The 11,267-nt window shown below is 42.3% G+C and overlaps 1 protein-coding gene across 1 annotated transcript; it reads right to left on the bottom strand.

The window, feature by feature from the left end:
- Window positions 1-4,339: 4,339 nt before the first annotated feature.
- Window positions 4,340-8,478, bottom strand: Neurod1 (neuronal differentiation 1). The gene is made up of 2 exons (XM_021185266.3): window positions 8,287-8,478; window positions 4,340-6,774 (listed from the first exon to the last, which is right to left on the bottom strand). Exon 2 carries the CDS (start codon window positions 6,761-6,763, stop codon window positions 5,690-5,692), a length of 1,074 nt encoding a protein of 357 aa, XP_021040925.1. The 5' UTR covers window positions 6,764-6,774; window positions 8,287-8,478; the 3' UTR covers window positions 4,340-5,689.
- Between the last annotated feature and the right edge of the window lie 2,789 nt (window positions 8,479-11,267).

The following is an 11,267-nucleotide window of genomic DNA, read 5'->3' as shown; positions in this document are numbered from 1 at the left end:
GGTAATGTTTACCCAAGTCCCTAGTTATATTCAACCAAATGATGCAAAAATCAATCAATCAATTAATCAGTCAGTAAATAAAGAAAAGAGGATTGCTTACTCAGGACTTCTGGTTCTCAACAGGGAGAAGAAATCTGGTAACAGAATCAGAGAGTAAGTTGCAATTGTTATCTTTTATAGAATAAGTGACCATGAGGATGAGATTCATTTGTGGTACTCAAGAGACTGATTTATAGTACTATGATTTAGGCAACAGGTGTCTGCATCAGATGTATATATAGTCTTGTCTCTTGGACAATTAATATTTGCTAAGGTTGTACTAAGTCTCTAAGCACCAGAGTAACAGCAGCAAGTAAAAAAATCCAAAGTCCCTTTTCTTGAGAAGTCCACAACTGTTCAAGGAGATAGATAATTTAGAATAACCATAACAAACAATGGGATAATACTAGATAGAGAGAAACTATGGTAAAAGGAGGTGTAAGAATCGAGTGCTTTGGATATTGTTGAGGTGTTGGCTACATTGAATCAACATCAAAAAAGGTTTGTTTGAGGAAACAAGAACCTAAAAGAAAGTTTCAAACACAAATACCAGACATGAGAGTTTCCTGATATTTACCATACAGTGTAATATATGGAAAATATATTCCATGTAATATAAGACACAAGAAAGCTTTAATGAAGCCAGGTACAAATGAACAAAAATGTTGAGCATTGACCTGGTGTGAGAGGCCATTTTCCTAATGAATTGTCTTTGCTCATGAAGTCTACAGCACGGTTAGCTGTAGCAATAATGCCAACTTCTCATGCAGACCAGGGGAAGATACTTCCTTTTTTTCCTCAACGTCATTATAATTCAATGTATCCCTTAGGATTGTTCCAAACCTGGGGATCTATAGAAATGATTCCTGTCACTACCTTTTTAAGTCCTGGAGAAAAAAACGATTCCCTAAGTGTGTAGGTGGCCAAATCCATCCTTAATGTATCTAAAGATTTACTCCACCATTAACACAATGTTCTGCATTTCAAGGTATTTTTAAATTAGCAGTTTATGCAGCCTTCCCCAGAGACTGTGTGGCCTTGTCAATGCCACTAGCTTGGCTCCATTGTTAATACCATCAGAGCCATTGAACCAAGTGTTAGTGTGCGTGGAGAGACTGGGCGAGTCAATTGCCAGCACAGAATTTTCTGACATAGGAAGGCATATGATCTCAACTTCTGAGTGCATACAGTGCAGATTTCTAGCTGAATGGTTCCTGATAATGGCGTCCATTGAAACACAATGCCTGGCCAGGAGCCAATGATTATGCCACCATACAAATCACTGCTCATCTGACTCCAGAGTGCCTCTTACAATGATAACATGAATCCTCAGTCCTGGGGTTCCACAAGATGTCACATTGGCTCTTTTAGTTTTACATGGTTACTTGAACTGAAATTTTTATTTAGGTCTTTTTTTTTCTTTCATAAAATAAGAGGCTATGAATGCTTTTTTAAAGAGAGGTTTTTAGTACAACTTCATAAAGAGCTTGGTAATTTTCCATTAGGACAAAACCACTCTGCATTTGAAACCTAGTTTTATTAATTGTTTAATAGATATTTCAGTTCAAATTTCTCATATAATTATAGAACTACAACAGCTTGGCTCATACTGTTAGCTAATGATCCATATATCATTTTAGTAATTGCAGAATTTAGGGATCTTGCAGAAGATGCATCAGTTTTGTAAGAATTTATATAAATGTTCAAATGATTAAAACATACTGATATTTTTAAACAATAAACTGTACTACTTAGAATTTGACTGCAATATCATTTTGCTATAACATATTATAAATCTAAAAATCTGTAGGCTACTCAGAATATGTGGTGTTCCATTAGTAGGTTCATGAAATTGTCTTTTTAATAGTTAAAAATAGATATAGATGTAAATTTGAAATTGATATAAATAAAATTTAAATTTTATGGAGTAATCCTATTCTATAAGAATTATACACTAGCTAAAATATTTAACCAAAATTCATCTTCAACTATGAAATAATCTGCCAGCTTCTTCTAGAAATAAGTTCTCCAGGTGTTTTAACATTACAAAGCTGTATTTTCTAGGATAGGAACATCAATTGCTCACGAAGAAAAAGAATATAGAACCCAATATTATATCAAGCACCACATAACCAAACCACATGAAATATTTTTCTTGGTAAGTCCAAAGCTATCAGCTCACACACACACACACACCCTTTTTCTTTTTTGACTGGTTTTCACACACAAAATAAAACCTGGTTTTTTATTAGCTTCACATAAGAATTAAGCAAACATAAAGACTGTAAAAGTGTCTTTAAAATGTGCTTAACAATTCATAAAAGAAATGAAGGAGATAATTTAAAAGATTTCTTATGGTTTGAAAATGTCTTCCAAATATTCATTAAACATTTGAGTGAGTAAATGTGTAGAATATGTTTCTGACATTGGCGTTGGTTTGGTGGTATTTCTCTGATCAGATGGAAGTGCTATGCGTTATGCAGGGTGCATGCAGTTCATTCATGCATAAACAATATCATTTTCATAAATTAAAACCTTCCCTGCAGAAGGAACATCTGTGCCTGCCTTTGAATAAAAGATGGTGGCATGTGAGTTACTCCCTGACTGACTGAAAGAATCCCTACGCTTTAGAGTGAAATTTTAAACACACACAAAATGAAAAAGAAAAAGAGTGAAGCAGAGCCTTCATCCTTCACGCCTACCTCTAATGAAACCCATAGTCTAGATTCCTTTGCTTTCCATTTTAAATGTTGTGATTCTAGAAACACCACCCTTGGTTCTTCTGTTGACTATAGCAACAGTTTTTAGTTTGCATCGAGATGTCTAATTTTAATTACAGGTGAAACTGAGCTGCTTAATAGATCAGATCAGATCAGATCAGATCTGAATGTTCACTTTATGGTTTCCTGTGTTGGGAGGCTGGAAGTATTCTGCTATCAGTATTATGTCTCCTAAAGTCAATGATGAGAAAAATCCAGGCTAGGAAGCAACAGCTTGATTCCAAAATAACTGCTCTGATTCACTTGGAAAGAGATGACTACATTTGGGGTAAAGTTGGGACCAGCTTTAATGTATTTCTCTGTGTGATAAAGGCTGATAGGAAACATTATTTTAAATTACATTAAATTTTTTTTGAATGTTGAAATATCCCTTACTGCTACTGTCACAGCTTGATGGGGCCTCGTTGGCAATGTTATTACTATGGCTAATTGTTCCTGTCTATTAGATTACTCACGTTTTTCTGGAGCAGCTTACTAAATGAGGTCAGTTTTCTGGAACCTTTAAGCCACCAACAAGAAGGAGATTAAAGGAACATGTTTGCAAGGGAGGTAGGCATCCAGTGTGGTATCCGAATCAGAGAAGGAACAATGACATCAATCAGAATCACAGTAGAAACAGAATACAACCGGCAAAATGCTCTTCCATAAAAATCAAGACTGTCAGTCATTTCTCATGGGAAGGGAAATGACAAACTATTTATTAAGTGGACTTACCAATGGACAGAAGTTAAGTTGGTGTGGCGTGGTGTGTGCGTGTGTGTTTAGCTGTATATATATATATATATATATATATATATATATATATAGTGTTTATGAAATCAAAATATAAAATAGCAGTACTGTACAGGAAACTGGGGAGTAATGTACACTCCTAAAATATAACACAAATAGCATATACTTATGTACCAAAAGCTCACTAGCACTTTAGTGGAACAATTAGTGAAGACATCCCAAGCACTTAACAGAACCATTATAAAATGCCTCATCTTCTGGGAGCCTTTCAATTAATTAAATAATTTTCCTACAATATCATATATATAGTTTGGAGGGCAGGATTGTTTGAAAGAAAGCTATCTAGTTCAGGAAAGATACAAATAACAGAACAGTAAGAAAATATTCAATTTTGTTTATGCTTTAAATATGTATAAACAAATTAAACTAAGGTATGTGCTTATGTCTTGCTAGTTAATACTTAAGCAAATCCACCTTAAAAATAAAAGAAACTTCTAACAATCATTTCAAAAAACAGAGACAAACAAACAAACAAACAGAGTAAAGGTGAAGAAGTTTCACCTTTAGAAAACCAGAGTTTTGTGTCCAGCTTACTCTGTGCTCAATACTCCAAGTAATAAACCAGAGGCGAGGTCTGCTTGTTATCTGAGAAGCCAGTGACCCCCTAAGCAAGATAACAGATTAAGCATAGGACAAGCTCAACTCTACATTTTATTCCTAATGTTTAACATTAACTCAGCAAATCCAGAAGTTGATCCTCTTCGCTACAATTTTACTCTTTAAAATCCACTTTCGAAAGAAATGGAACAATTGTTTAGATTTTCCATACTATTTTTATTGCAACTGCATGGGAGTTTTCTAAATTGTGCATTACACCATAATACACAGGATTACAAACAAGATTACAGTACATGTCAATTCCAGTAGTACCAGCATCACATCTCAAACAGCACTTATTCTGGACTGCACTTTACATGCAACAGCTATTGTTCTAATTATGAATTCGATGGTTGGAATTTTATTTAAACTACTGTACTAACTGACTACACAGGTATAAAAACCCAACATTAACAACCTGAATAAACTTAGGCTCAGATTTATTACATGAATAGATGACAAACCACCATTTGTTTGACTATGTATAAAATCATGCATTTATATTTTCTGGAAACATCAGTATCTTCAAACACTCCGTAAAATCATGGAATTCAAAGAAGTAAAAGACTAAAAAGAAAGAGTGCAAATTGTATGTGATAGTCAAGCAGCTTTTGATTTAAAGGAGTGTGTGTTGGCATTTATTTATAATATGTATTTACAAGCTTGTGCAAGTAATGAATTGATGTGTTTTGATAAGGAATACATTTCGGTTTTCATCCTCTTGAGTGTTATGGGTCTGGTTTCTATTTTAGGGAGCGAGCAGGAAAAACTTTAAAGTGAGATGAATTGCTCAAATTGTGCAATTTGTTGTTTTTTTTCTTTTCTTTTCTTTTTACAATTAGAGAAGAAAGAAGTGCTAAGGCAACGCAATAACTTTCTAAGCACTTTTCTGCTGGTTTAAATTAGTTAAATTATTTTGTATAAATTAGATATAATTCTACTTTTCTGATATGTATAAAAATTGATGAAGCTGCATGGTTTTAAAATAGGAAATCCACGTTATAAAAAGTCATTAAAAATTCTGTACAAAATCACAACAAAATAATTCAGCATGGGAAAGGTCACAGGTAGTAAAATGCTGGTTGAAAAATATATATTTATATATATTTTAATTGGCCCATTACTAGTTTAAAAATTGCATAGATCCTAATTATTGCTTGTGATTTTTTTTATCCCGATCAGATAATTAATACGATCTGAATACAGCTACACGAAATTCGTGGTACACCTTTTCTTTTTTACTTTACTGTATTATTATTTTTAAAATAGAAGAGCTATAGAAAACAATACATAAGGTGAACAGGAACTTTGATCCCCTGTTTCTTCCAAAGGCAGTAACGACAATAAATACATATATCACTTGAAGCTTTGAGTATTTGCACTTTGCAGCAATCTTAGCAAAAGTGCTGCCTTCTGTAAACAGGACAGTCACTGTAAGCACAGTGGATTCGTTTCCCGGGAATGGTGAAACTGACGTGCCTCTAATCGTGAAAGATGGCATTAAGCTGGGCACTCATGACTCGCTCATGATGCGAATGGCTATCGAAAGACATAATGTTGTCTATGGGGATCTCGCAGCGAGGGGCAGCGGCACCGGAAGAGAAGATTGATCCGTGGCTTTGGGGCCCTGCCAGGGTCGCTGCAGGGTAGTGCATGGTAAAGGCATAATTTTTTTCAAACTCGGCGGATGGTTCGTGTTTGAAAGAGAAGTTGCCATTGATGCTGAGCGGCGGGCTGAGGGGTCCGTCAAAGGAAGGGCTGGTGCAGTCAGTTAGGGGGCTTTCAAAGAAGGGCTCCAGGGCTGCGCTGTAGGCGTGTGGCGGCGGCTTGACATGGAAGACGTGGGAGCTGTCCATGGTGCCGTAGGGCGGGCTGGGCAGTCCAGGGGACTGATAGGAGTAGGGATGCACCGGGAAGGAAGCGCTGGCGGTTGGCAGATGCGGGGGCATGTCCGGGTTCTGCTCAGGCAAGAAAGTCCGTGGGTTGAGCTGCAGGCAGCCGGCGACCAAATTGGTAGTGGGCTGGGACAAACCTTTGCAGAGCGTCTGTACGAAGGAGACCAGGTCAGGGCTTTTGCCTGAGCGCAGGATCTCTGATAGAGCCCAGATGTAGTTCTTGGCCAAGCGCAGTGTCTCTATTTTAGACAGTTTCTGGGTCTTGGAGTAGCAGGGTACCACCTTGCGCAGGTTGTCCAGCGCCGCGTTCAGCCCGTGCATGCGGTTCCGCTCGCGGGCGTTGGCCTTCATGCGCCTTAATTTAAAACGTTCTAGGCGCGCCTTGGTCATCTTTTTCTTTTTGGGACCCCGTCTCTTGGGCTTTTGATCATCCTCCTCTTCTTCTTCTTCCTCCTCTTCCTCTAGATCCTCATCTTCCTCCTCCTCCTCTCCCCCGTTTCTCAGAGAGTCCTCCTCTGCATTCATGGCTTCAAGCTCGTCCTCCTTCTTGTCTGCCTCGTGTTCCTCGTCCTGAGAACTGAGACACTCATCTGTCCAGCTTGGGGGACCTTGGGGCTGAGGCTCGCCCATCAGCCCGCTTTCGCTGTATGATTTGGTCATGTTTCCACTTCCTGTATTGAACAGGGAGAGAGGCAAGCAGAAGAAGAAAGGGGGAAAAATCCACCCGCTATATTTAAAAGCTGGATAAGCCTTCAGCTACCTCTCCCTAATCCTACAGAAATGCACACAAATAGAAATACACAGGAGTCCACTACAAAATGGATGCCTCCAGGAAAAGTTAAACGCAGTGCTTCATGCTGGCGTGTCTGTGCCTCGGTGCTGTGTAGTAGGTACCACTAGGCCTGTCATGAGTGGCTATGGGTGCCTTTCCTAGTGATCAGCTTAACTGTGTGCAGGGCAGTTGATTATCTGGCTAGGTGCCCTGTGTGGAAATGCGTACAGAGTGCATGTTTTTCTGAATGTGTCCCAAGTCACTCCCAACTGACAAAAATGATGAGTTTGGAAATGGAACATTCTGAACTCATCTCTGTTCTGGCTTCCCACTACTTAGAGGTTTAAATAAATTGAAAAGCCATTACGTAATTTCCTAACACTGACCCCAATTTTTAAAGAAGATTATATGGAAGGGAGAGCCAATGCACAGAGGAGGAAAGGTAGTTTCCATCAAATTATTTTCCTATCAACAACACATTTGGCCACAGAAGTGGGCACAAGTCTTCCATCCCTCTCTTGCCTTTCTTTCTTTGCCTCACCACCCCCCACGCCCCCGCTAAATTCCCACCTTGTACAAAAGCTCTGGCTCCCAGGCGAGGCTCTCCCACGCGCTGGGGATCAGGTGCAAAAGGCTCCTCTCTAATAAACAGCCCATTGAAAGGGCCGCCCGCTCTTTATTGGGGCTTTTCAAAGTTCGCCTCAAACCTCCCTTTAAAAGATAGAGTAATTACAATGGTCAGCGACTGGCAATGGTGAAGGTGCTGCTTCTCATAAGAACTGTAAAAAGCCTTTAGTAAAACAACTGAATGTCTGGCCCCAGCATGGGGACTTGGCCGCCTCTGGGACAGTAACAGGTAGCAGGAAAATTTCCTTCCTTTTCTCCCCCTCTCCCTACATTTCAGCTAAGCTATCTCGGAATCCAATCAGTTTTCCAGTACTACAGCCTCCTGAAATAGATAGTTTCATATGCACGAGGAGCCTAAATATCTGTACACCAAATAAAACTATGGGCAGCAGGTGTTTTTTGTTTGTTTTTTTGTTTTGTTTTGTTTTGTTTTTCTCTTTCTCTCCTTTTCTCCCCGGAGTAAGTGAGAACTTGAAGTGGTTGTTTGCTTTGGGGACTTTCAAATAACCGCTTACAAATAATTACAGTTACTCCCCTCCCCAAACATTCTAAAAGCTTCTATACTATTAAAAATTAAATGTAATTAGAAAGCCTGCAGGGGGTACTTGAGTGCTGGGACTCATTACGTGCGAGTACTTGTGGGCAATTACGAGGAGGGACACTGATCTCAAATATAGGGACAACCGACTCCACAAATGTGCGCATGCAAAGTACCAAGGTACAGCTCTTCAATTATTGCTTTTATTCTCAGGAGAGTAAAAAAAAAAATAGGAATCATAATTACCTGTTGTTAAAAGGTTCTGAATAGTGACGATCTCATAACCCTGGAGCCTCGGGACACCTTGCCTTCTGCGTGGGCGAATTCCTCGTGTCCCGGTGGCGCGGGCGCTAGGGTTATATAGCCGAGTTGCTGATGCTGAGCGCGGGCGGGGCCGTGAGCTGAGCAACGAGCAGGTCCCTGCGCCCCGCAATCGCGCACGCGTCCAGACTGAGCGACTCCCGCCCCTATTCACCCCTCCCCAGAACTTCCCTCCCGCCCCCTTCCACCACCACTCCCCTCACCCCCACAGTACCTCCGCCCCTGCTCCTTCCTCCCCGGCATGCGCCATATGGTCTTCCCTGTCCAGCCAAGAGCCGGGAACCACGTGACCTGCCTATTTGTATGCCGCGGAGCGCTCCATTCCGGCCCCTTTGTGGCCAGAAGAAAGTGGCCCATCTGTCGCCAGTTAGAGACTCTGCGGACCTGTTTTTACCCGCAGGAGAGATTAACCCTTTGTGGCAGCAGAAGACAGAGGACATGGGGTGGGGGGGGCGGCGGCGGCGGTTTGCGGGAGGCGAGTGGGAAAGGTAAAGAAAGATCACCGAGTCTATGTCCTAGCCTGAAGACTTCTTTAGCGCAGAGAGGTAGACAGAGGTGAACCACTCACAATCCCAGATACTGAGGTGCACTGAAGGGTCCTTCCCTTGACAATGGTCTCCGGTGGTGCAGTTTGAGTTTGTCCTCTCTGGAGAGGCCCATCTCTTAGCTTCTACCTCTTAGCAGAGGCTTTGCTTATTGCCACCAAAGGGTGGCTGGCTTCTAATCTCTATCACCTCTCTAGGTTTTCATATAAAAACGACCTCATCTGGAAACACAGCCTTGACTCAACCTTCCTGACTAGAGCATCTTCTACCATCCTTTGCAAGTCAGATTCCATACCCTACACTTGAGCACTCCAAATGTAAACCTAACCTTCACCTGCTCCTACCCCTGAGACTTCACTAAGAGTCTTCAACTCTAAACCCTAGAATTTTGTGTCTAAAGCTTGTTTTTGCCAGCAGACCTTGGCTCCGTTGGTTTTCAGATGCTCCTGAAGTAATGAATGACCTCGCCTAGCTCATCTAGGGAATGCTAAGATTAAACACCCCTGCACCAGAGGTTGGAATTTCATCTCTGACACAGGCCATAATCTCAATCACAGCCTTCCTTGAGCCCCTAGTGCTGAATCTCTGGCCTTGGTCAGAAGAAGTTCAAAGAGAAGCTGCAATAAAACTCTATTCAACGTGCCATTTCCCTTTCTGGAGACTCTGTGTTTTGAGTCAAGCAAAGTCTATTGTGGAATAGCCTTATCTATTCTTAAATAAGGAGTCTTTATTTTCTCCATCTGAAGGAGGAATCTTTCAGACGGATGATCCTCCATCCCTCTAGCTCAAGAAAAGTGATGGAGGAGGAGGAGGAATTGTTGGCCTCCTTTCTCTTTCCAGTTCCTCCTCTAACTCTTCATTAAGTTCTTACCCTCTTCAACCCCTTTGCAATGAATGCATCCTACTTGAATTGCTTATGTAAAGGCAATTGCCCTTGAGTTTGCAAACAGTGTCAGGGTTGAGTGGCTGGAGTGGGGTACATCTGGGAAAGGGGAGGGGGAGAGGGTTCTAAGGAGATCCTGAGCATTTGCAAGATATTGAAAGTAACCTTCCAGACCCAGGACGAATCTAAAAAGGAAAGCAAGTTCTTTGGTGGCCTAAAACATGGCACCAATCATTCTGGGATTCTAGAGATAAACTGCCTGGAGATTTTCTTTTTCTTTGTTCTGTCAACTGGCTGAGAGCAGAGCAAGCAAGGAGCATTGTTTTTTATTGGGGGGGGGGTTCTTTTGGTTGGTTTGTTTGTTTGTTTTTTCTTCATTTACTCTGGGTGTTGAGTTTAAATACCTGGAACCTCAGAAAAATCTTGAGGTTTAAGCACAGTAGAGGCAGATTTTATTGGGACCGCCCTTCTATGAAGAGCTGGCCTATCCTCATTCAGTGAAGCGTAACTCTGGCTCTCACCTCTTCATTTTAGGGGATGCTACAGGAAAGTTATTGGGGAGCAGTAGGAGTTATGGCTCAGGGGATCTGACTAACGGACCAGGGAGTTTTGAAAAGAAAAGCTACACCTGGATATTCCCGGAGACTTGAAGTAAGATCTCTCTTTCCTGAATGTCCATGCTTTGCTGCATTCTAATGTGGCCCTGATTCCAAGTCTGAGTCACAAACACCAAGACTCCCAGCAAGTGTCCTCCGAGCTCCGGGGAAGCAGTGGGTGCCTAATAAGGATGGGGGTTAAGTATTTTTGGTTTGTGAAAGTATGTGTGTGTTGGGGGAAGGCGCAAGACTGCGGGTCTGGGGGGGGCGGGGGGTGGGGCGGCGGCACCTGAACTGCACCCAGCTGGAATGCAGGAGCACTCGGTGGAGTCCGGTGCTGGGACCCATGACCCTGGCCGGCTGCCTTGTTCTTATGCGCTGGTGGGTCTGCTGGGACAGTGGCTATTTCCCAGTTATCTCCGCTTGCCTGGCGGGTGACCGCACTCCCCCAACTTTGGCCCCACCAGGCTCCCTAGGCAGCCGGGCGGCACGCGAGCTGCACGCGCAGGCAACAAAAGCCGCTTTTCATGACTCAGTGCCCTCAAGCAATGCCCTAAATCTGCCACCCCGCCGGGCCCTAGTCCCCAGCGCCGCACTGGACCCGCGTCGGGTCCGTTACAGCCTCAGCCCTAGAGCCAGGGAAGCAGAGGCCTTAGGGAGGAATAGGGGAGGAGAGAGGACAGAGCAGTATGGCCTGGCCGTGGGGCAGGGGCGCATTCACAGGGCTAAGATAAAGAGCTGGGTCACGGCCTGCAGCGTCCCGGGTGGTGACCTGTTTTTCTCAGAAACAGATGCTTACTTTCCATGAAAGGACCCAGTGTGGCTGTGGCTGCCCCACCGACTCGGATCGGCTCTCAAGCCTCTTCCTACAGAGCCTGGAGT

Source organism: Mus caroli, unplaced genomic scaffold (genome assembly GCF_978045245.1).
Source record: "Mus caroli unplaced genomic scaffold, Mus_caroli_1 scaffold_2, whole genome shotgun sequence".
NCBI classification, from domain to species: Eukaryota; Metazoa; Chordata; class Mammalia; order Rodentia; family Muridae; genus Mus; species Mus caroli.
This window is presented reverse-complemented; position numbering and strand designations above follow the sequence as displayed.

What these genes read in the sequence shown, in the direction of transcription:
- Neurod1 (XM_021185266.3), bottom strand. Translation starts at nt 6,763, where the DNA reads ATGACCAAATCATACAGCGAAAGCGGGCTGATGGGCGAGCCTCAGCCC.